General features: G+C 42.2%; 1 protein-coding gene across 1 annotated transcript in view; it reads left to right on the forward strand.

Moving 5' to 3' along the window:
* Positions 1-25,853, forward strand: part of LOC148010872 (subtilisin-like protease SBT2.5) — a 40,256-nt gene extending 14,403 nt beyond the window's left edge. The window contains exons 4-10 of the mRNA XM_087671920.1: positions 13,283-13,378; positions 13,596-13,665; positions 13,789-14,068; positions 22,684-23,033; positions 23,115-23,385; positions 24,119-24,400; positions 24,612-25,853. Coding sequence (XP_087528046.1) covers positions 13,283-13,378; positions 13,596-13,665; positions 13,789-14,068; positions 22,684-23,033; positions 23,115-23,385; positions 24,119-24,400; positions 24,612-25,030 — 1,768 coding nt within the window. The 3' untranslated portion in view covers positions 25,031-25,853. The remainder of the gene's footprint in view (positions 1-13,282; positions 13,379-13,595; positions 13,666-13,788; positions 14,069-22,683; positions 23,034-23,114; positions 23,386-24,118; positions 24,401-24,611) is intronic.
* The last annotated feature ends 452 nt before the right edge of the window (positions 25,854-26,305 follow it).

Consider the following 26,305-nt stretch of genomic DNA (forward strand, 5'->3'; position numbering starts at 1 on the left):
GGATGTGGGCTGCAGTAGCCACAGCCTCGGCCCACAGAAACTGAGGTGTTTGTCGGTGCTTCATCATGGTGCGTGCCATCTTGATTACACTTCGGTTCTTCCGTTCAAGAATGCCATTTTCTTGAGGAGTGTTGGTGTTAGCAAACTCCTGGTGAATGCCTTTATTTGCACAAAAACGAGCAAACTCATTAGAAACAAATTCACCACCCTTGTCGGATCGCAAGGTCTTCAATCACCGACCCGATCGGTTCTCCTCAAAGAGAAGCCAATCCTTGAAGTGGGAGAAAGCCTCTGACTTCAATGCCAAGAAATAGGCCCAAGTCATCCTGCTGTAGTCATCTACGATCAACATGAAGTACGAGCTCCCTTTCAAGGACTCGTTCCTCATAGGGCCACAAAGATCCGTAGATACAAGCTCCATTGGGGAAGTGGACCGCCGCGAAGCTTTGTTGGGAATCGCATCCCTATGCTGTTTCCCACGAATGTAGGAGATGCATGGCTGCTGGCTCACCACTATGTCCGGCAACCCTCAAACAAGCTGTCCACGTGACGCCCTCCGAAGATAATCATAGTTGAGGTGACCAAACCGAGCATGCCATAGCTCTGATTGTGTCTGAGAGGTAAGAAGAAGAGTAGGGAGAGCGGTAGAAGACGTCAATTTATAGATGCCGTTCTCCTCATATCCTGATGAGAGAACCTTCCTTGACCTACGATCAAGGACTCGCACCGAATCACTGTCAAACTCCACCAAAAGTTCAAGTGAACAAATCTTATGAACCGAAAGTAGATGATACCCTAGACCTGGCACATGCAAGACCTCTGAGGTATGAGTACCACCACGTCCATCTGGAATAAGCTACATCTCACCCCGTCCTGCAATAGACACCGAAGAGCTATCTCTGATGAGAATTTGCCCACGCGAAGGTCGCAATTGGGCAACACCAACTGATGAAGGAGTCATGTGCCGGAAGGCACCACTATCAACGATCCACTCTCGAGCCTGGGGAGCTATCATCGCAACATCAAAAGCCTTCGGTGTAGAGTCCTCAATGACTGCTAGATGAAGAAACGCAGTTGATGAGGGTGCAACCACCGCTCTAAATCCTTGGAGTCCTTCTTGTTGGTATCCTTCTTGTCTTTGTCGGGGCAATCCTTCTTCCAATGGCCAGTCTTACCACAAATATGGCATGTGGATTCTTTTTCCTTGTCCTTCTTTGACTTGTTGTCCTCCTTCTTCTTCTTTTGGTCCTTCCCCTTTTTCTGAGAGGCTTGACCTGTCAAAGCTTCCGATTTGGAAGCATGCTGTCCCTTCAGTTGTTCCTCTTGGTCCAAGACCATAGGAACCAACTCTTCCCACCGAAGAGTAGACTCTCGCCCCGAAGCAGTAAGGGCGGAGTAAAAAGCACCGAATCGTGGCGGCAACTGGGACAAGAGTGTGATCGCCATGTCTTCGGAGGAAATTGGCTTCCCCGCATTCTGAACCTGCATCTGAAGCTGTCTAAGCTTGTTGATGTGCTCCCGCACGAAGAAGACTTGTTCACGGACAAGGTCCGCATTTGCACCTCCAAAGAAACCCGCTTCATAAGGGTCATCCGGTTATACATTTGGTCAAGCTCCAGCCATATCTCTTGAGCCACCGTCAAGTGCTCGATGTGGGCTATCACGGTTGTAGTACAAGACAGAAAAAGAAAAGAACGAATCCGGGCATTTAGTTTGTCCCAATGAGACTGTGCCTTGGCCAACTCCGCACGAGTATCGGAAGAGAGTTTGGACTCATCTCTCACCGAGGGCCGGTCGATCTCCTCCTGTACAAGCTCCGTCAAATCATAAGACTCAAGGATGGCCAACATCATCATGTGCCAAATGCGGCAATTGTCGCCATCGAGCTCTTGATCTACAGGAAGAGCCAGTAAGACAGGCACCTTCCGATCCATGATTGTCTGGAACTCCAAGTCAATCTCTGTTGACATCTTCACTTGTAATGCCTTCACAAACGCAAAAGCAGCCCCCTCTGACTGTGAAAACGCAGCCTGCTAGGGCTCTTTCTTCCGCGTCCTGAGCCTTCTTCACCCGCCTGAGGCGATGAAAAAGTAAAACGTGCACTTGAAAGCTGAAAAGACAGCCTTCCTCCTCTTCAAACAGCAGTAAACAGTAGCAAATCCACCAACTGGACTCCTTTCCCGCGCGCCCACGCTCGCTTCAGCCTTGTTCCGATGCGCAGCCCTCCCGCTCGCCCTCGAACGCTGGAAACGCAGCTTTATGTCGCGATGGAATCTCCTCTTCAGGAAGGTTCTTCACTCAGTCAGCCCTTCTTCACTGCTCTGATACCATGTCAGAGTGCAGCGATGCGGAAGCGTGGGACCAAGACTGAGAGAGAGAGTGAACACAGAGAGAGAGAGAGAGAGAGAGAGAGAGAGAGAGAGAGTGGAAGATGAAGATTTGCTGTATAAAGTGTGCTGTATACAAAGATATGCAGATATGTACACGGGCGCAGTGCGCGGGACTGCGTGTCTCCACCTCGACGATGCAACCTGCTGTCCACCTCGAAGTACGCTGCAATCTACACGATCTCCAGCCTGTAATTTGCACGAATCTCCAGCCATAGATCTGTAATCAGAAGTGTGTGAGGATGTGCAGAACATCGGCTATAAATAGCTGAAAAGAATGCGCCTAGAAATGGCAGGTCGGCTGCATTAAATGCAGCCGACTGGTACTGTACAGGTCGGACTGCCATGTGGCTGGCTTACTGGTCAGTCCGACCAGACTGCCACGTGGTGCCTGCTCGGCCAAGGCCTCTGATCGCTAACAAAACGAAGGATAATCTTATAGATTTGTTTACGAAGGCGCTTCCCCAGGCTCTTCTTCGGTAGCGTTTCAGATCCCTCAGTCTTTTGACCCGTCCAAGATCTAGGAGGGGGTGCTAGACAGTGTCGTTTCCTGTACAGTCAGCCAGTCGAACAGCAGAGCAATACGGCCAGAGTAGATGCCACGTCAGCAGGGCAAACAGGTGCCACGTGGCACAGGTACAGTCGGACTGCAGCGACCTGGTGCTGGGAATTCCTATTTTTCCGTCTATTTATAGTTGGTTTTGTGGACACTCGAGCATTCATCTTTTCAGATTCTATTCTTGAGATCTGTTGGTTGTGACAGATTGTGCTCGGGCTGACGGAGATGGAGATCATCAAGTCGGAGACATACACAAGTATTTCCTCTGCCCCCTTGTGTATTTCTGCACTCTTATACACCATACTACACCGCAGGTTTTCTGCGTTTACACTGTCTCCTTTTCTCTCTCTCTCTCTTCTCTCTGTGTTCACTCTCTCTCAGTCTTTGTCCTCCGCTTCCGCATCGCTGCACTCTGACAATGGGATGCCCATGTCCTTTTATAGGGGATTTCTAGGCATTTGTGCAAATAAAAGCCTTCTAACATAACTACAGCTTTTTGGGGCTGAATTAGGAAGCAATACTTAGTTATTAATGCATGTAAAGTAATAGATAATGCTAGCCTAAATTTTGGTTGCTTAATAGGTATTTCCATCATGGTTATTCTAGGTGCGCTTTGCTATATAGCTAGGGTTATGCTAGGGATGGAGACTCCTTGTGAGTGCTCCGGAGAAGAGAAAGTGTAGACACGAGTGTTGGGCACCTCTTTTGCCTCCCGTTTGGCATCTACACCTTGGTTGGCTCTTGGGCAATCACCCTTGGTACCCTGCTGGCATTTAGCAATATAGAAAGTAGAATTGTGGGTGAGAGTAGACATGGACCAAAACCAATTCATTGGAGATAGTATGTAAACATCAAGAAGTACTTGATCTTGAACGATCACCTCCTCTTCTTACAATTATATAATGTTATTGTTCCAAGTTTTTATGGTAACCTAGATTGAGTACTTGCATCCCAGTTAGAGAAATAGAGAGAGATTCATACATATCTATAAATACACATGTACCTTGCATTGATTTTGGTTGTGATGGAATTGGATATTACATGGTCTCCGCCTTAGTGAAGTCTTTCTTGGATGTGAGCTCCAAATTCTCAACAACTAGTTGTTCACATTGTGATGTCCCTCTAGAAGGTTGGGAAACAATCATTTGAAAGATGGGAGGTAGAAGAGGAAGGATTTGGTGAGGAGAGGTGGTTGGTGCAAAAGATGTAGCAAACCAATCTTGAAGAACCTTGACAAAAGGAGAGAGGAATGAGGTTAATGGCTCAAAAGGTGAGATTTGGTACCTTGAAATCATGTGAGGAAATGCTATGGTTTATTGAGAAAATGCAATGCGTAGGACAACTCACTAATATAAAACGAAATTGGACAATATGGTTGCAAGGGAAGAAGAAGACATTATTCAAAGAACAAATTGATACGATGAATGAATGAAATGCAACCAATGAGTTCAATGGAGTGCAAGGCCATCCATCCAACTATCACTATTCGAGAAGGGATGTTAAGGAGGATGGCACGCTTCTTAGCAAGTTGAAGGATGCTAAGGAGCGTGTTGTCCTCTAAATGGATTATGAGTAGACCATTGTCTCTCGTTGTTGAAGATGAAGGATGATATCTTTAAGGATGACAAGATCCAGTAGTGATTGCAAATACATCAGTCCCTTAGTGCTATGCAATTGAAATTATTATGTGCTTGAGATGGTAAGTCACTTCTCCAGAGTTCACCCTCCTTTCATAACTGAAAGGTCCCACCCAAAGGAGTTAGGGCATCGGTCAATGGGTGCACATTAGCTACCCAAGAACCTACCAAGACTATAGAGACGATGGATATCTTCTTTCAGATAGCCCTATTTAAAGGGTAGAGGAGAGTTGTTTACTTGCCCAAGCACCCTTTTACAAGCATGATGATCAAGATGCAAACGGTGTCAGAAGTCATGCAACAATGGAAGCATAAACAAATACTGAAATAAATTGTTGAACACAAGACAGAAGAGAGAAAACAGAAGAACACTGCAAAGGAAGAGAGATGTGCTCGGGAAATGGAATCCACATACCCAACACAAGACAGTTGCGTACAATAGCGAGTCACTAGTTGCATGGGCATTGGCACTGGCACCGGCTCCTTTCTCCAAGGGGAAGTTCACATGAAGAATGATTATAACTAAAGAGGAGGAGGATAAGCCTCATAATAAGTAGGCACAAAATAGCCCATAAATAGCAGTTGGTCAACTAGCATTAAATGCTGGCCCCAACTGGCATAAAATGCCACAAATAAATCACTACAATAATGCCTAAAATAATAATGATGTGCTCAGCCATGATAGGCATGCATAGACTCACACATGAGCTGACAATCCTGCTAACACCCTCTCTTAGAAATCATGGGGGATTTGATACAATACAATGATACAATGATAATTACTCATCACAATCCATACAACATAGAATCACAAGAGTAGAGCCATGGATACCCAAGTAGTGGGTGATCAAGCCACCACCAAGGTGCTTTGGAGAAAACTTGATGTTGATGTCAATCGTACCAACTCCTCAAAATAGAGAAGAACCATAGTATATCATTGTGTTTGTCAGTAATGTCTCACATTAACATACAAGATCATCTTGTCAAAAATGCCTTTGAACATATGTAATCATGGATTCCCTACCTTTGGCCTAACCGCCAAAGTGTCCCCTCATGTGAGCACAAGACTAGGAGCCAATCCCGCTCTCTATCAAATAACAACCCATCATGAACATGGATGTCAATCCCAGCTCTAGGATATAAACTTACGAGAATTCGGTCGATGCGTCAGGGACGTTCCTCTCTAGAATCTGTGCACGTGTATACTTGTATAAATGAGGCGCGACTGCCCCATCTCACCACCCTCTCACACTCCCTCTTTCGCACTGAAGAGTCGTGAGGGATGACCACATCACCTGGACTAGAAAGCAGTAGAGGAAGGGCCCACCAAGTCCTTCCCTGGATTTGAGGAAGAGAATCCCTTCCGCGCCTTGGACTTCTTAAAAAATGGAGGATTATAGTCGGAGTTGGAGAAAGAGGATGATGTGTTAGAGGGGGCCACATCTTGCTTTTTCTTTCATGAGGTTGCTAACTCCTTGCAGTCCTTCCGCAAATGGCCCTTCTTACCAGAGTGATAATATTGGGCCTTCGATTTTTTCTTCCTATTGCCTCTCTTTGAAATAGGCCTTATTGGAGTCTCCATAACGAGACAAAAGCCTCCCTTGTAAATGCAAAGGTGTCTTATGCTCAAGTAGCATCAAGGACATATGTGTGAAGCTCATAGGAGTAGAGGATGTCTATGCCCTCAAAGCATTCGCTATTCCATCAAACTCCGGAGGAAGCTTGTAGAGTGCTGTTTCCACGAGATATGACTCGGGAAGGGCAGGTTACATGTGTCCAAGCTAGTCTTGTACCCATGTAACATGGAGCAAACTAACTGAATGGTGTCCTTAGAATTAAACTTCATCTATTGAAGCTGTCCATAAAGGGTTATTGCATGCATGGTAGAAGGTGCCTCGTACAACATTTAAAGCTTCGACCATACTTCGGGAGACGTCTTGTAGGAGGTAACTGCTAGTAGAACTTCTTTAGAAATACATTGAAGAAGAGCAGAACAGGCACGTGCATCATCTGAATCCCATGTAAGCACAACTTCCTCATGGTTGTCCTTATCAAAATCTTTGGGAACTAGAAAAGGAGACTGAGGATGGGAAATAGCTCCACAAACAATGTACCAAATCCGCTTTTGCACAAACTAGACTTTCATCATAGCCCTCCATGTAAGATAGTCAAGTCCATGTAACTTATCATCTGTAGAATTCCACGGAGGAGCCATTTGGAGAGGATAGGAAGAGAAGATAAAGAATAGCAGGTATATAGAGAGAATACAGCCAAACCAATAGCAAAGATGTCACAAAATGAGAGTTCACACATAGTATAACAAAAAATCTGATTAGAAACAAAGGGCGAGTGCTCAAAATGGTGAAAAACTAGTCAAAAACAGTTAGAAACAACAAGAATGGCCTGTAGGACAGCCGCCTAGCTACAATTAGAGGCATTGCAGGCTGAAAATGCAAGGTGCTGGGCTGAAAACGCAGGCAACAGTTGACCTCACACAAGTAGAGAACAAGTAGCAAGAGGTTACCTAATTAGCAAATGGAAGTAAGGCTTGTAATTAGCAAAAAAATAGTAGCAGGAACTTGTGAGAGTGCATAGCAAAAAGAGGAAAGTGAACATGGAGAGAAAAAGGAGATAAAGAGAGGACGTAGGAGAGAGAAGGAACAACGAGACTACAATGGTTGAAGATACAAGGTTGCAATAGTCAGCCCCAACACGTAGCTCTATGTGTTGGTGTGGATGCCATACGGTAGTAGGGGGATGAGAGAATGAGGAGGGTTGGTTGATCACGAAGGATCAATGATGGATAATTGATAATGAAAGTGGGAGGATAAGTTGCCTATATATAAGAGGAAAAGAGCAAAAACAATAAATACAGTCAAACCCCTAAAAAATAGCCAAAAGTGCACAAAAAGAAATGCACTAATGTGCCCTTCATCTAAAGTGTCTAAACACATAAAATGACAGACAAAGACAATGTCAAAGCTCCTAATATTCTCATTAGACTTAGACTCAGGCTCATAGGTAGGAGATAATCACACAAGACACACGACTGCTAATAGAACCGAGATCCTGCAATTTGATACCATGTCAGAAGTGGTACAGCAATGGAAGCATAAACAAGTGCTGAAATAAACTATTGAACACAAGATAGAAGAGAGAGAAAATAGAAGAACATTGCAAAGGAAGAGAACCTAGAGATGTGCTTGGGAAAGGAAATCCACATACCAAACACGAGATAGTCACATACAATAGTGAGCCATTGGTTGTGTGGGCACTGGCATCGGCTCTTCTCTCCAATGGGAAGTCCACCTGAATAATGATGATAATTGAAGAGGAGGGGGAGGAGCCTCACAATAAATAGGCACAAAATAGGCCATAAATAATAGTTGGTTGATTGCATAAAATGCCACAAATAAATCACTACAATAATGCCTAAAATAATAATGATGTGCTCAGCCCTTATAGAGATGCATAGACTCACACATGAGCTAACAATCTTGCTAACAAATGGATGATGGTACAATGGTATCAACAAATCAATACAATTACCAAGATCTTGTAAGTACCAAGAGAAGGAAAGTACTTTTCCTCACCATTGGACAGTGGAGGGAGAAGTAAATACCCCTCTCACCCCAACATGTCAATGTTGAAGGGGCAAGAGAAGCACCCAAAGAAGATGAGTATAGCACATGTCTAATTGAAAACATGTGATATGAATGATCTCCATGGTAGCCTCAAGGAAGCATGTAACTTCAGCATGGGAGAAGTGTCAGAAGTGGTGCAGCAATGGAAGCGTGAAGAATATGCTGAAATAAATGCTAAAACACAAGACAGAAGAAAGAAAGAAAGAATGAACACAGTAGACAGATGAGAACTCAGATGTATGCTCGGGAAATAGAATCCATATCGAACACGAGACAGCAGCATACAACGGTGAGTCACTGGCTGCGTGGGCTCCTCAGCACCGGCTCCTCTCTCCCAGAAGGATCTCCACTGATGGCTGAAGTACCAAAGACTCTGGAGGAGGAGCCCTATAAATAGCCACAAAAGTGGGGAGCATAAAATGCAGGTCGGCCAGCATTTAATGCTGGTCGGCCAGCAACAAATGCTAAATATACATCATAAATGGCCACAAAAATGTGCCATAAAATACTGCATAAAATGCTACATAAAATGCCCAGCCTCTGCACACAGACTCACACCATGAGCTGACTAATATCTGCTAACACCCTCTCTCAGATCATGTGTGATCGGATACAATGAAATAGTACAATGATGGAGAAGCATAAACTACACAACAAAGAAACACCAGAAGGACCATGGATGTCCAAGCGGTGAGTGGCCAGCCCACCACCAAGATGCCTCGGAGAGTATCTGATGTCGATGTCGATCATACCAACAACACCTGAAAATAGAGAAGACTCATAGCAGCTCTCTGTGTAATGTCACCTATGTCACTCAGGACATACAAAGCCAATAGTGCCAAACATGTCTCTGAACATGTGACCATGGATTCCCGCCTTTGGCCAAACCACCAAAGTGTCCCCTCATGTGAGCTCCAGACGAAAGCCTCTCGCTCTCTGTAAAGAAGAATAGCTCATCATAAACCCAGAAATCAACACCAGTCTCTAGGATTTCACTGCCAGATACCGTCGATGCGTCAGGGACGTCCCTCTCTGGAACCTGTGCACCTGTATCAAAATATAGATGAGGCACGGCAGCCCCACCAACACCCGCTCACACTCCCTCTCTGGCACCGAGGAGTCGTGAGGGATGACCACATCACCACCACTAGAAAGCAGCCAAGGAAGGGGCCACCAAGCCCTTCCCGCAATCCGAAGAAGAGGATCCCTTCCGCGCCTTGGACTTCTCCTTGGTCGGAGGATCGGAGTCGGAGTCTGATGAAGGAGAGGACTCATCGGTAGAGTCACCATCCCGCTTCGTCTTCTGCTCCTTCTTCCTGGAAGCCGCTAACTTCTTGCAGTCCTTCTGCAAATGTCCCTTCTTGCCACAGTGGTAACACTGGGCCTTCGACTTCTTCTTCCCGCCACCCCTCTCTGAAGCTACATAAGCCTCACCTCCATAATGTGCCGGAAGCCGCCCCTGTAATCTCAAGGATGCCTCATGCTTAAGAAGCATCGAGGTCATATGTGTAAAACTGACAGGAGACGATGATGTCTGCGCCCGCAAAGCATTGGCCACTCCATCAAACTCCGGGGGGAGCTTGTAGGAAGTGCACGGAGGAGCCATATGGAGAGGATAAGAAGAGAAGTAGAAGAAAAGAGGGTCGTTGAGAGAGTGAGCACAGCCAAAACGCAACCAAAAACACCAAAAATAGTGAGTTCACATGCAATATAACCCAAAGGCTGATCAAGAGAAGACAAAATCTGCTGCAGAAAGTCAAAAAATCAGTCAAAAAACTGCCAAAAACAGCAAAAACGGCCTGAATAATCAAAAAAACAGGCAAAAATAATGCTGTAAACAGCAAAACACAGGCTGCAAACTGAAGAAACAGGGTCTAAAGACTGTTGCCAACAAGTTGATGAAGGAAACACGGGCAGCAAAGAGTGGAACAGCAGTAAACGCAAATCTGTCCAGAAAAACGCAAAACGCAAATGCTGAAACACTGTCGCCAGCAGCAAATCAGCAGGCGCCAGCAGGAAGGACAGCTGGCTGATCAGCAAGAAGGGTGTAAATCCTGAAATCAGCAAGAAAACACAGCACAAATAGGTTGCAGCCTGAAATCTGATACCATGTCAGAAGTGGTGCAGCAATGGAAGCGTGAAGAATATGCTGAAATAAATTCTGAAACACAAGACAGAAGAAAGAAAGAAAGAATGAACACAGTAGACAGATGAGAACTCAGATGTATGCTCGGGAAATAGAATCCATATCGAACACGAGACAGCAGCATACAACGGTGAGTCATTGGCTGCGTGGGCTCCTCAGCACCGGCTCCTCTCTCCCAGAAGGATCTCCACTGATGGCTGAAGTACCAAAGACTCTGGAGGAGGAGCCCTGTAAATAGCCACAAAAGTGGGGAGCATAAAATGCAGGTCGGCCAGCATTTAATGCTGGTCGGCCAGCAACAAATGCTAAATATACATCATAAATGGCCACAAAAATGTGCCATAAAATACTGCATAAAATGCTACATAAAATGCCCAGCCTCTGCACACAGACTCACACCATGAGCTGACTAATATCTGCTAACAAGAAGGAGCCTCCATGTTGGTTCTAAGTGTGATTTGTGAAGCCCAACCAAAGAGGGACAATCAATATAGGAGTGCTGAATTGTGTTTTTGCTTTGATTAAACATGTAGGGGCTAGTTCCAAATTGAAACACAATCAATGAGTGTAAGTGCCACATGAGACCATAGAACACATACCTCTACTTCAATAAAAGAGCTTTTAGTAGCAGTTATGATTGTGTGTTTTGTGTTGTCAGGTATTCCCACTACCAATAGGTAGGCATGCTAAAGATGTAAGATAGTAAGAGTAGATGTATAGTGGAAGGGATGTTGAGAAACCCACTCATTAACTACATTTCTTTTCATTAATTAATTCACGTTTCACTCTTATAGCCCCAAAAAGGGTTGGGTGCCCATAATTTGGGGTGCCACTTGAGATCGTCTGCGCCGAAAAATAGGCCATTGTGTGCCGAAAAATAGGCCATTGGCTCCCATCATTCTACTCATTGCCATTCATTCATCCATTCACTCTTTCTATTAGATCACTCCATTCTATTAGTCTTCTTTCTATTCCTTGTGAAGAAGCTAATTCCCACAGGAAACAATTAAATTGGAAATACAAAGAATTAGACTAAATTACCAAGAAACCATAGCCAAGGTGGCTAGGCTGAAATGATATTACCATTAATGGTTGAGAATCAATTGATGAGAGGCTGCAGCATTGTATGCATCCCAAGCTATGGTGGCCAAGAGTATGCATCCTCTTAGATGGTGGGAGGTTGAGACCTCAACTATGAAATGTTAGAAATGGCAAAAAGATCCTTGGCAAGTTACAACTTAGCCTTTTATACTTAACCCTAGTGGGCTAAATATTGGCTAAGGCATTAAGGTATTTTTACTCTATTACAAGCTATCCCGGTCTAGAAGAGCTTTGTCTTCAAAGTTGAATTTGGGACAAGATACAAGGATGAGTACAAGAATAGCTTGAAATAGATGAAATCATGCTGAAATAAAACCTCGTGCTGAAGATGGCCAAATAAGTCCATGAAGAGGGACCATGTAAGTGGAACAAACTGTTGTAGGTTGTCCAAAACAGGATGTAGTACAAATTTGGCCATATCTTGAAGTAGAAGTGTCCACTTTCCATGTACAAGCTATAGAAATGCAGAGGATAGTATGTAGTATGTAGCCATGCTATCAAAATGGAATTTTGATGAAGATAAAGCAATTAATTTCAATATAGAAATTTAAAGCAAGTTGGTTACTGTTTAGTGAGTGAACTATCCTCTTGAAGAAGCCATGGAAAATTTTTCAAATATGAAGCATATTGCCAAGAAGACTCTTCCATAGGCAAAACCTTTCACTTTATAAGATACTCCACAATAACTTGGTTCCTTAGAACCTTCTCCTGCTTACCAACAATCTTTTCAGGTTCATAAATGATCAAACTATCTTCATTAGGGGGAGGTAGCTCTTTAAGAACTTGGTTTTAGGGCCAATATACTTCTTGAGCTGAGATACATGAAAAACATTGTGGATACGTGTAGTTGAAGGTAAATCAAGTTGATAGGAAAGATCCCCAACTTGCTAATTATTTGGTATGGACCATAATACCTATGAGCAAGTTTATTGTGTCCTTTCTTAAGAGAAGTATAATAGGAGTTTCGAACCTTCAAGAAAACCCTTTTACCTTTGTCAAACTCCACATGTCTTCTTTTCTCATCCGCATAGACTTTCATTGTCTCTTGAGCTTTTCTAATGTTATCCTTGCATTGCTTCATAAGAGCCTCCATCTTCTCCAACTCTTCAGGAGTAGTAAGATTCACATCATCATGAAACAATGCGGAAGGCACTTGAATGTTATAGCCATATAATGCTTCAAAAGGAGACATTCCAATACCCATGTGATGAGCATTATTATAATTCATACACATAATGCTAATGGATTGAAATGCTAATACCAACTTGTGCATATAAAGGTGTTTGTATGTGACATTTGATACTTTAATGTGCCTAAGCCTACTTGTAGCCCCGAACTGGCTTTGGGAAATGCAGCAATTTGGAGCTGGGTAGTTAGATTAGAGTATTTTCAAGGCTCAAGCAGAGACTCATAAATTCAGAAACATATTTGGGTACTCGTGGAAAATAGCCTGAACTGGCTTCAGCTACATTTGTATTTTGTTGAAAACACTCTGATGTATCTATGGTAGGTACATTAGAATGTTTTCAAGGCTCAAGCAGCGACTCATCAAGTCAGAGACGGTATTTGGGTTAGCGTGGAAAATAGCGTGAACTGGATTCAGTCACATTAGTATGCTGGACCATTATTCTTGTAGAAATTCAGAGCATAGACAACTGATGGAAGATCCCCAATGTGAAGCCTGAAGGACTGCTTGATTTTGCATGCATCTTTTTCATTATTATAGAGCTTGAACAGCAACAATAAGCTGCAACATGTCTTTTTGCATACTTCATTGGATCTCAGTTGGAAGTTTTGGTTTCTTCCAGGCATACGAGCTCTATCGCGGTGGGAAATTATGGAGTCCCAGTGATTGTTTCTGGTTACAACTATGGCTTAGCAAGTGGAATGGCCCCAAGAGCTCGGTATGCAGTTAAACAATAAGAGTAAAGTACAAGTTGATTGTGCTGAGTTTACATTATATGCAATTCTTAGTCTTCTAATATGAATCGAGTGACTCTAAAACATATGGCAGTCTTTTTAAACTCAATGTGGTGTTTTCAGGCTTGCTGTCTATAACATATGAATTGAGTGATTCTTAAATATATGGCAGTCTTTTTAAACTCAATGTGGTGTTTTCAGGCTTGCTGTCTATAAGGTGATCTATAGAGATGGGGGATACCTTTCAGATGTTCTAGCTGGGGTTGATCAGGCAAGGCCTCTCCACACCCCACCCCAAATCCCCAAATATTACCTGCCCGCTCCCCCCCCTTCTTTTTGATTTGGTGGGGATTTCTATCAGTGATTGCACTGAAAAAGCTGAATGTTCATGCAGGCCATACAAGACGGGGTTAATGTCCTGAGCATTTCACTTGGCTCAACCACCAGTGCTTTGGGTGTCCCTTTCCTCAGCACCTTTGATATAGCACTTCTTTTTGCCACTAAGGCAGGTGCATTAGTTGTGCATGCTGCAGGAAATAGTGGTCCAGCACCTATGACCATGAACTCTTTTGGTCCTTGGTTATTGTCAGTTGGGTCTGCCTCTACAGATCGAGTTTATGTAGACCCTGTGATACTAGAGAACCAGCAAGAATTCTTGGGGATTGGTCTCTCAGGTTCTCTCTCTCTCTCTCTCTCTCTCTCAAACCCATCACCACACACACACAAAGCTGCTGAATTAAAGAAGAATTGGATGTATAAGAGGCTGTCTTGCCAGCATACGAAACAGAAAAGCCATGTATACAGCTAAAATGACATATGGCTGCCAGTAGGAAATGAAAGTTGTTAAAGCCCTTGAACACTAGGAGTGTTTTACATTGTCACTTTTGAACCATAGAACAGGCCTCTTGGGAGGAATGCCGAAATTCAAGGAGATGGGCCCAAAGGACGTTTCCCCAGCCGAAACATTCCCCTTTGGGGAATCAGCGGACACATGACGTTTCGGCTTGGGGAAATGTTTCGAGCTCACCCATTTGCCCACATGCCTAAAACCATTTTTTAAATATGGCTAACTTAAGCATTAATGTTTGCCATTTTCCGTATTTCATTATCGATGTTTGCTATCAATCGTCTTAATGTTATTGTTTTATCCATTTAATGTTTCGTTTTAGTGGTTTTTAATGTTATGGTTTTTATCCTTTTAATGTTATTGTTTTTAATGTTTCACTTGTCTTTTATTGTTGTCATTTTTAATGCTTCACTTTTATCCTTTGAGTGACAAGGCTTCATGGCACAAACCAGTCCACAGGTGCACGATCTGTTCTAACTTTTGGAAGATCATGGCAAATTGTGATCATTTCTTTCTACCATGATAACAACCTTGATCAATCGCTATGCTAAGAATGACCAGAACAGATTCTCTCCGTCTGTCTGTCTCTCTCTCTCTCAACTTGGAAATTAGAAAGCTTTGATTTTGAGTACGAAACTTGTATTCTAAGTTCTAACTTCTAAGCATCTACTTTGTGAGATCTCATCAGTTCTAACTTCTAAGCATCTAGGTTGTAAGATTGCATCATCAAACAACAACCAACTTGGAAATTACAAAACTTTGATTTTGAGTATGAAACCCCCTTGATGATGTGGCTTTTAGTTCCCCCTCCTTGAAACTTGCCGCTTCCGTTCAATAACTAGGGAAGAATGGCCTCCTAGAGAGGGAGAAAAGTTCCTTGATGGTCCTAAATATGTTCACGTATATCACTACCAAAATATGGTAATAGGATGAGGGTTTCAAGCTATAAAGAGGCTTTTCAAACTTGTAAACTTGTTTCTTAGCATCAAACCTTGTGAGTTTGCGAGATCTCCTCCTTCAAATCTCCATTAAGAAATGCAGACTTCACATCAAGCTAATAGATTGGCCATCACTTATGGCTAGTGAGAGGAAGAACAACCCTAATGGTCACCATTTGTGAAGTAGGGGTGAAGGTATCATCAAAACCTACTTCGGGTCTTTGAGCAAACCCCTTCGCTACCAATCTAGCCTTGTGTTTGTTTAAAGAGTCGTTGGTCTAATATTTTGTTTTAAATATACACTTCACTCCAATAACTTTGCATTTGATTGGCTAAGACACTAGCTCCCATGTACTGAGGCCTCAGATGAAGCTCTGGCTCTTTGGCACTTTGGTCACACCAACACTTCTATATGGGGTCCCCATATGGGGATCGAGCCTCTATCATACGGGGAGAGCCATAGAAGATCAGCCACTACCGAGAGGAGAGGAAATATATGAGGGATGGGAGATGGAGAGACCTCTAGTATTGATGATCTTATAGATGATCAGGAGTAAGCTCTTTGTACCACACGAGATTGTGAGAGCAAAGAAGGGAGCACCACCCATAGTTGTAGAGGCCCTCTTCCAAACAATGACTTTTGTGCATAGGTTTTGGAACTTGCCAAGACAAAGATACTCCTAGCTTGCACTAGAGTCGTCTAGATAGCTAGCATTAGATGGGGATATTGAGCACTAGTATGCTCGGATAGAGGCATGGTTACGGTTACATGGGTTACACATGGATCACCTCCCATCCCTACTGTACAAGTAGGATTGCTCTCACTTGGAGCTAAGCTGAGTAGAGCTGAATCATACCATCAAGATGGGTGTTATTCAGCTACACATAGCCAGGACACGAGTGATACCTATGGAGGATTTGGGGACAAAGACGACTTTCTATCAGAAGCATCTTTTGCACATATCTCCCAATGGTTTGTTATCCGTTTGAGATACACGAATGCACACTTGTCTCATGGTGTATGATGTGCCATTGGAGAACTCTATATATCCTTAGATAAACTACGGATCGAGATAGGTAGATATGGTGTAGACTTCCTCCCCTTAGAGGACAAGATTTACCAGCTCTGTTTGCTCGAGCCAGAGATAGAGGAGCACTACATAATGCGCAGTGTATTCTGAGATCAAAGGATGCTTCCATTGCCTATTTAGAGAGGGATTCGAGCCATTACCCAAGGTGATGGATTTCTAAGATTAGAGATGTCTCGGGCTCTTACATAGAGAGCATCTCTCATGGACTCAAGAATAGGCACATGGAGACATACACCAACATACACTCATAGAGTTTTATAGAGCATTTACCACTCCCTCTACCACATAGCTCCCATCGGACCGACTAGTGGCCCCACCCCAGGGAGTCATCCTAGACATAGCCACTGAGAGATATAGAGCTCGTCATCCGCGCCCCTGCAATAGGCATCATGTACGGATATAGAGGATACTACATCATCATCGGGGAATCATACCTCGCCGCTTGAGCCTCTCTATGCTAGATAGACCTATGAGAGAGATCTTGGGATGAGAATACTCCGAGAGCAGTTTCACATTGTATCTAGTTTAGACATTATTTTGTATTTCTGAGTTATGTATTGTTTCTTCTCCATTTGGTTAGTCATAGCATTAGATGACAACTATTTTGGGACTTTGGAAAATTCCTTGACTTTTAGGTGTAACATTTGGGTCTTGTAGTCCGATTTGGCCTTTTGTAGACATTAATATAACTTTCTTTCTTTCTTTTCTTTCTTCTCTGTGTGTGTGTGTGCTCTCTTTTCTCTCGACCATGAAGCTACATCTAGGGTAGGTCCTCTTCTCATTTGAGGTGCCCACCCAACATGTTACTCCTCTCAAGCCATGATTCCTATGACAATCCTAATAGTGCCAATAGCTTGGACAATATGGTCATGGAGACATGTAGCTGAATCAAATATAAATCATTTCATATCCTGTTGATATGTCAAAGTCCAGTCCAATGGATAAAGTGAAGGAAATGGAGATGTTTTGGTTGCTTTATCTAAGACCAAAAAATGGTTGCTGTTTGTTGATTCGTCATAGGGCATTGAATCTTATTTCTTAAGATTTTTAAGATAGGAAATGTATGAAATTAAATAACTTCTTTTATATGGGTTTGCTATATTAGACTATCAATTTTGTCTTCCTTCTGAAAATTTTTTGCAACTTCTTTTTGGGCCAATCAAGCAATCTAGATGAAATGACAACCTTAGCTTGGAGAGAATATGCATCCTCTATAGACTTAGAAGGATGTCAAAAAATGAAATACAGGATTGCAAGGAGGCAATCAAGTAGGAGAGTGTAAAATAGTGTGGAGTTTTATTTGCTTGATTGGAATTCAGAACATGCCACCATGGTGCCTCAATTTGAGTATTGTCTTAGGAAAGCCCAACCTCCTCAATTGAAGCCTTGATAGTATTTATCCATGGGTGCTCCTCCACACATAACGCCTCCAATAGGGCTACCCCTAAAGCTCTTATATGATACTTAACTTCCAAAAAAGAAGCCTTGCCCATATACTTGGGCATAGTGATATGCTTGGAGACCCAAACTTGGCATGGATGGTTTCTCCATTGTTTCCATAGAGATGATAAATTGGACAATGTATATGTTGGAGCTATTGGGGTCTTCTTAGTGCAGGCCATATCACAACTTTCAAGAGATTATGGCATTAGGGAACATGCCAAAGAGTTTGTTTGAGGGATCGATTCATCTTATTTGTAAGCCTAACGGGAGCCAAGGGTAGATTGGAGATAATGTAGTGGATGTTAAGCCACATAATTAACCCAAAACTTAAATCACTTATTTTTTGCTGATTTACTTGGCTCTCCTACAGCCCCAAAACATATTTAAGATCATTTATTTGAAAAATACGAGGTATAGATTTTGCTAGGACAAAGGCTCAACGAGTTCTATGAAAGGGAGTTAGGGTGTGACCAATCTCCACACTAGTATTAGTGGGGCTAGAGGATAAAGGTTCCACATTTAAAGATCAATGAGATAGAGATGTTCACTTGCTTCTATCCTTTTCTTATTTTGTAGTAGAAGCCATGAGCCCCTACTTTCTCTTTCTTTTCAAAACAAAATCTTTAAAAGGCGGGAAAGAAGGGCAATGCTCCAGTGCACAACAATGCGCACTTGTTAGAGCACCACAAGACTTCTCTAGAAGGAAGTGTTGTCATATTACCTCTTGCTGGGATTTCTTCAAGAATGGTGTTGGTTGCTAATCAAGTTCTTTTGTTTACCATGTGGTATATCACCTCCTATTGGGCCTTCTCCAGGTAAAGATGTAGCACCTTTTAGGAATTTTGTTTTGTCATGAGGATTGAGACGCCTAGCTAGGGAAAAGGTATCTTGGGATGTCATCATTCAGCTCTAGATCTAGAACTAGTTCAAGAATCATTGACTTAGATTGCCAACGCAAAATGTTTCTAGTGTTCTCATTGTTGGGTATTTTCTTCCAAGTGATGACCCATGGAAAAAGTTAATAGTTTGGAGATGAGAGTCCATTACACCTCCACTTAGGGGACCATAGCAGCATAGCATTCATTGGATCCTGTAGGAAATCAAGTCTAAAGAACTTGGCAAGGATTTTGAGGTTAGATTCACAACTGTCAGCATGAGCTTGGGATCTATTTTGTTTGGCCTTCACTAACTAGCATAGACCATAATTGAAGAGAGGACGAGGAAGTGTTTTCCGTTGAACCACCTTTTGAGATCAGCATCCAGCCATATCCTAGGATAGAGGAATCATCCTTCTCGGGGGAGATTCTCCAAACAAGTTTCCTTCATAGTGGGAGATTGGTTTGCTTTTTAGGATTTACCATACTACTATTAGAGTTAGAGATAGAGATTGTATGGCCTTAGGGCTGTTATGATAGGGATCCAACACACGTTGGAAGAAGTGCCTTCCTTGTGGAGAATAGATGTAGACACATTGCACTTATCTGCACTAGGGCAGACGTCCTACTTATTGTGATTGCAATTGACAAAGAGTTTTGACCTTTGCTATGGAGAACAACGGTTGGCTCATGAGAGACTTGGATTACGCATAATTGATAGGCTACTTTTGGTAGAGGATTTGACAAGAATGGCCCATATTGACGTAAGAGATTGCACGTTGACTAAGAACTATTTGTTTGCACAATGGAGGGCTAGAGACATTGGGCTTAATAGAGGTTGTTGGCCCTATAGAGGTTACAATGGGATTCATTCCTAGTAACATGGAACAAGGGATGATGATAGGTGGTGAGATGGGATACAAAAATAACATTTTAAATGCCATATTCAGTAGATTTATGCATGGGATATGTTGGGTGGAGGTGTTGATGGATGTGTCCTATCATAGAACATGTGTGTACAATGGATGCACGTGTGTGTTTTTCAATTCAGAATTTTCGTGTTTTTGTGTATGCTTGTGTGATGTGGTATGATTGGTTATAAGAGTCTGCTCATTTTGTATATGTGTGTGTGTGCCTTCTGAGAAAAGGGGAAGAAACAAAGATAATTGATGTATACCAAACTTTTTGGAAGAAAAAACTGAAAATTTTAATCAGAAAAAAGACTTACGTTGTCTCAAAGTCAGTTGTCCTTGACAAGGGGACTATAAAGAAATACTCAAACAAAGAATACAAGCACAATTGTACGACAACCCACGAACTAATAGAACTCAGTAGAGTTAGGGTAACTTCGATACAATGAACATGGAAGATGAATGAATGATGAACGAATAAATACAATGCTCAATGCGATAAACACACTATGTATACGAAACCTCTTAACTCTTCTCTCTAAAGGATTGAGGCAAAAGGTTTGAGCTGGAGAGTGCATCATACTGTACGGATCTTGAAATGCAGCAGATAGCCTTTAGATGTGACTAGCAGCAGCAAACACAGATTTTGAGTGTCTAGATTGGGCTGAACATGATTGGAGCAACTCGGAATAGTGGGCAGCAGGCTGAAGACTGACAAAATGATGGAGGCGGCTGCTGCAAACAGAAAATGCAGCTGTAGGAGAGCTTGGGGCAAGCTGGTGACATCTGCTGAAGTGCAAACACAGGCTGTGGATATCTGGCTGCAGCAAATGCAGAAATAGGTCACTAGTAGGTAGTAGATGAAGGCTGAAAACTGTTGCCTAATGGCTGGGGAGTAGCACCAAGAGCTGTAAACATAAGCTTGGAGAGTTGAATACTGATGCTAGTGGGCTGGTAGCAGGTGCTTGGCTGATGGACAGCAACTCGAACTGAGATATCTGCAAAGAAAGGGTGTGGATAGTAGAGAACATGGCACCAACAATTTGCAACCTAGATAATCCTGAGTGATGGGCAGCCTATCTATATATAGATGAATGGATCCTCTCAAATTAGGGTTTGGTATGTGAGACATAGACACTCTGTAGAAAAGCAGTCATTTAATGAAACTTTTGGTAATAATCGTGTTTTGGGGCTGTAATAAAGAGATAGAGAAAATTTGAGCTCAACACCCCTTCTTAGGCCCAAAATTGGAACCAAGAAGTGATTGCAAAGCATAGCTCATTCCATAATCATCCCAAGGTGTCCCACCTCAAAGTAGCTTGGGCATCGGGCCAAGGGTGCATGTTGGCTGCCCAAGGACCTACCAAGACTACATAAGCAATGGTTATCTTACCACATGGGAGCCCAATGAGTCACCATGGAGAAGCCAAGGCATCAAACAAAGGGTGCTTGTCAGTTGCTCAGTGGCCCACTTGAGACTAAAGAGTTTGGCCACACTCTTGGATAGAGGACTCATCTTTCTTGGGGGAGATTCTCCACATAGATCACGTTCTCAATGGGAGACTAGTTTGCTTTTCAAGAACTACCATAAGATATCTAGAGGCAAGGACTATAAAGTCTCAAAGGTGTTAGAGTTATGGTAGAGATAGTGTTAGAGGGAGTTCCTCTAAAGTGGAGGACAGATACAACCACCTCATAGACCTAGATAAGCCTCTTCTCCAAGGGGGCACATTCTGCTGTATGACTAACAAAGAGAGAATCTTCATTTTCATTGTGGAGAAAAGAGGTGTTGGAATAGGTAGAGTTCATGGGCTGATCTAGATTGAGAATCAAAGTTGTGGCACACTCTGAGAGGAGATTGTGCATTGACTTGGACCTGGCTACTTGCTTGATTGATGGTTGGAGACACTTGGCCATTAGAGGAGGCCCTTAGTTGGGAGGCAATAGCTTGGTTTATAGAGAGAGGCCCAGCATGGGGATATGAGGATTTTCAAGGGAGCTGCTCTTTTTCATCATTGGCTAGCGTTTTGAGTAGGATTTTACTAGGCTTAGTTGACTTGGGGACAATGCGATCGTTGGGAACTTGCTGCTAGTATTACTGCTTGGTTCCTCTGAACACTGCAAGGTGTAACCATGCCATCGATCTTCAAGATGTTTCCATTGCAGAAACCTCCTCAAGTATTTGAATAGAGCTTGTCCATACTCTCTGCAGGAGATGGGAGAGGCTCAGGGTAGTTTTGAGCCGATGAGGAAAGTTGTTTTCATGTGGACATGGGATTCCGACACCTCCTCTCACCTATGATGTACTCATTTGCTCTTTACAAGGCCTTCTTTATACTATGTATTGTATCTCAGGGAAATTTTCTCCCAAGTGTTATTAATAGAGTTTTTTAAATCCCTTGGAAAATACTTACTGATCTAATTTGGTTGCCTTACAACTGTAATTCATTTGCTGTACAACATCTTTGGTAGACAAACTTCAAATCAGTATCTCAAGGTGATCTCCAAGTGTGCTGTTGTATGCTATCGCTACTCATCTAATGTTTACATGGACAAGCTTCTGAAGGACATTTTCATGTCTGTAAATGCATCACATTTTTTGGTTCAATGCCTTCGGAAACTTTCCAAGGATAATTTAAGTGCTCTTTCTTTGTTGAGTTAGTAGCATGATTGCGCAGGAACTTCACCAAAGCAAAATTCCTACCCTTGAATCATCGTGCTTGGCATAGATTGCTTTGGTTGGGAATTCTACAGTCAGGTTTGATTTATCTAGGTTATTGTATTAGGTGGCAGGTATCATCAAAATAAGAAACTAAGTGGACATGTCAACAATTGGAAAATAAGTAGCAACACTATTTACTTGGCCTATGGTTGTTTAGCTGAGAATTCTGAAAGTCTGTTATTATGGCATGCATGAGATTTCATCTGCTTCTTGATCCTTTGATTGGCAACACAGCACAACCAAAATGTGTGGTTTTTTCACAAAGAACTTCTGTGCTGTGAATACTGGAGGCACTTGCATGGCAAGCAAAAGCCTTCCACAGCTTCTCAAATTCATGGTTAAGTTCCTGGGTCATGTATGCAGTGAACAAGTCAATGAATATGTTATGTAGTACAATTTTGAAGAATCAGCATGTGTGTTGATCCATTCTAAACCCCCCTCATATGTTTTATGACTTTGTAGGTGGGACACCAGAAGGGAAGATATACCCATTGATTTATTCAAAGGATGCATATGTTGATCAAAGCATAACCACATTTGATCCAGAATACTATTCGTACTGCCCGGATGCTCATCCCTTTAATAGAACACTGGTCGAAGGGAAAATCCTTATATGCAACTTTATGCAGCTATTCACAGGTGGGGTTGGCACACAAATTCAAGATGCACTCAACACGGCCAAGAACTTAAGTGCTGTGGGTCTGCTTATTATTACACCTGATTCGGATTTCACTCAAGAGAAACCAGTGGTTTTGGATCCCAGTCCATATTCCTTACCAGCTACATTTATTACTGACATAGATTCTTCACTGGTGCGTTGCTACTTGCAAGTTATGGTGATGTTCATTTGTATGAAACAGCTTGTGATTCTGAATTTATGGTCTATTTTGTAGATAATTTTAGCTTACTACAATGCAAAAACAGAGAGAGATTTGTCCAAAAAAGTTATAAGTTTTGGAGCCTCTGCATGGATAAAGGATTCGCGAGTTCCAGAATTCATGTCAGAGGCTCCTGAAGTTGCATACTATTCTTCAAGAGGCCCAGTTTATGCAAATACCGCGACTTCCATGCAGTCAGATGTGTTAAAACCAGACATACTTGCACCAGGGAGTCAAATCTGGGGTGCATGGACGCCTGCTGGTATTGATACCAATGGCTACAAAGGTAGATGTATCCTTGATTTTAAGGCTTTGCAGTGACTTGGCTACGTAGTTGGAAATTTTATGTGTCAATTGTAAGATAACAGGATCTAGGGACTTCTGCTTTCAGAAGAGGATTCTCGTTACTGTACAATGCAAAACACCTTTTGAGAGAATTATAAGGAGACTAGCATATCTTTTTTGGGAGTCAAGGGAAGTTATTATAGGAGAACAACCACTAGTTTTGGATTATGACCTCTCATAACACTATAAACTTGACTATATGCATGTGCGTATTGGATCACTAATATCCATCATTGCAAATTCATGCGTAAAGATAGTCCTAGGTAGTGTTTCTCACACGTGATTTAGGATTATCCTTAGAGAAACTAGAAATATATTTTTTGAGTGGAGACATGGTAGTTTTAGGAGTCTGACCCACGAGTTTTGGTTCATAAACACTCGTAACACTGCAAACTTGACTAAATGCATATGCCTGTAATGTCTCTACTATCCATTATTGCAACTTTCTGCATAAAGATAGTTCAATAGGCAGTGCAATATTTTTGGATATGCAAGTATTAAAGTGCTCTTAGGACCTGAGGCTGAGAAATATATCATGAGAAACAGATCATTGATGAATGTTAGAAGGGTATTGCTTCAGTATCAATAAGGTTTGGATACTTTGTTTTTCGGCTATTTAGTGGCTTAAGAAAAAATGTCAGCTTAGGTTTAACATATGATTTATGTTTAATCAGGTGAACATTTTGCAATGGTGTCTGGGACAAGCATGGCTGCCCCTCACATAGCTGGAATAGCAGCTATTTTGAGGCAGAAACATCCCAAATGGAGCAATGCAGCTATTCGTTCTGCATTGCTAACTACAGCATCTCTGATGGACAATAAACACCGTTTTCTTGTTGCTCATCAGCCTTCCCTGAATATATCTCTTCCTGTTGGATTGGCATCGCCATTTGATTGTGGTAGTGGTTTTGTTAATGCAACTTCAGCACTTGACCCAGGGCTTGTGTTTGATGTTGGTAAGGGCTTCAGCACCTGTGCAACATCACCTAAACATTCCAACCATGCAAATATATTAATGTTGTCTATATATACAATTCATAGAATTTGAGGTGTCTACACAATCATAAAAACTTCAAAAAAGAAAGCAGGTATCTTTGAACAATAGCATATTGTTAGAACTAAGTAGATTGCACTAAAAATTGAGCAAAACATTTGGCATTCTTGCAGGATTTCAAGATTATGTGAACTTCCTTTGTACAGTACCTGGTGCAGATGCAAATTCAGTTGAAGAAGCCACAGGTGCTGTCTGTCATAAACAGGTCGGAGAGCGCAGTTCGGACCTTAATTTACCTTCTATCACTGTAGGAAATTTAATTGGTTCACGCAAGGTAACACGGCAAGTCACCAGTGTGTTTAGGCGAAAAGAGAGGTATACGGTTCAAGTGCACCAGCCAGCAGGAGTAGATGTCTATGTAGAGCCCAAAACATTCACTGTGGGCAAAGGAGAAACCAGGAGATTCACTGTTACCCTAAGGGCAGTTGGGACAAATCAAGCATTTACATTTGGATCACTGGTTTGGACAGGAAGCAAGGGACATCTTGTCAGAATGCCTGTGGCTGTATCTGCAGCATTTATAAGTGCATAGCAAGCTTATGGGTCAGGGACTGTATCTGCAGCATCTATGAGTGGGTATGAAGCTTATGCGGGTCTGATTTTGTGTCAAATTGTATGGTTTTGTACCTTTAAACTTCAGATGCAGCAATTATGAGTGCGTAGGAAGCTTATGGGGGTCTGATATACTGTCATATGGTATGGTTTGTTAGCTTTAACTTCACAAGAAGCTGCAGTTTTGAGCAGCTGGCTGGGGTTACTTGTAATTACCTTGGAAGCCTTTAAAGGGGTTGTATATTAATGTCGAAGGCAAACAAGAGTATTACTCAAGGTGTTTCATGGGGTGAAGCCACTTTAGTTGATATGAAGCACGTTGAGTAGAGTTGGGAGCTCTGAAAAGCTAATTGGGCTCTGAAAAATGAAAGAGCAGTTTTAGAAAGAATCAAAGTGATAGAATGATTATAGGATGCAAAATGTTCATCATGTGCAATTTCATGGGAAGATCTTTAAAAAATTGAGCAGCACGATTAGCCTAAGCTGGTTATGCTTTTTGCCCTCCCCCAAAGGCCCTAGTGGTGATGGGACGTAATAAGTTTTCTTCTGAACACAGTGTGGGGGTGTTACTGGTGGCACAATCCCGTCTCTCTCGCTTCATCAACTTTGTTTTGTTTGTGTCAACCCCACAAAGTCTACATAGAAAACAAAGAATTGTGATTGAAAATAGCTCTTTTGAGAAATTCTCCATAGTACAATCATCCAACTTGCTTTATATATTATTTACGGCTCAACTGTCCAGTCCATTGCTTTACTTTATATTCTACAACCTCAATATTTGTATTTTTGATCCCCATTGATCCATTTTATATTTTGATGCAATTTGTAGCTCATGGGATAGTTCACTTATATCTTATTGGGATCAGGTACTTCAATATGGGTCTCTAGAAGATAATGAGCATCATATTATATGCATGTGCACAAATGTGCAAATAGGCACACAAAACTCAATTATTGAACACATCATATGAGTGCAATTATTGCTTGCAAGCTTTCTCTCTCTAGATATCCAAGGTTGTGAACTTTGCATTTCAAATACCCAACAAGTGGCGCATGTAATCATGCATTTAGGTTTTTGGTGAGCGTGTTTGAGAGAAGCATAATTATTGGCCTCACTCAAGAATTGCGCATGAAGTGGTAACTCAAAGATGGAAAAAGGGTGATATTGAGTACCACTAGGTGTTCTATATGTAGTGCATATCAATGTCATATTCATGGATATGGATTGCAAATGCTCTTTATTAAGTCCTTGTAT

Source organism: Lygodium microphyllum, chromosome 29 (genome assembly GCF_053477565.2).
Source record: "Lygodium microphyllum isolate KBCC chromosome 29, Lygodium_microphyllum_v1.1.10, whole genome shotgun sequence".
In the NCBI taxonomy this organism is placed as follows: domain Eukaryota; kingdom Viridiplantae; phylum Streptophyta; class Polypodiopsida; order Schizaeales; family Lygodiaceae; genus Lygodium; species Lygodium microphyllum.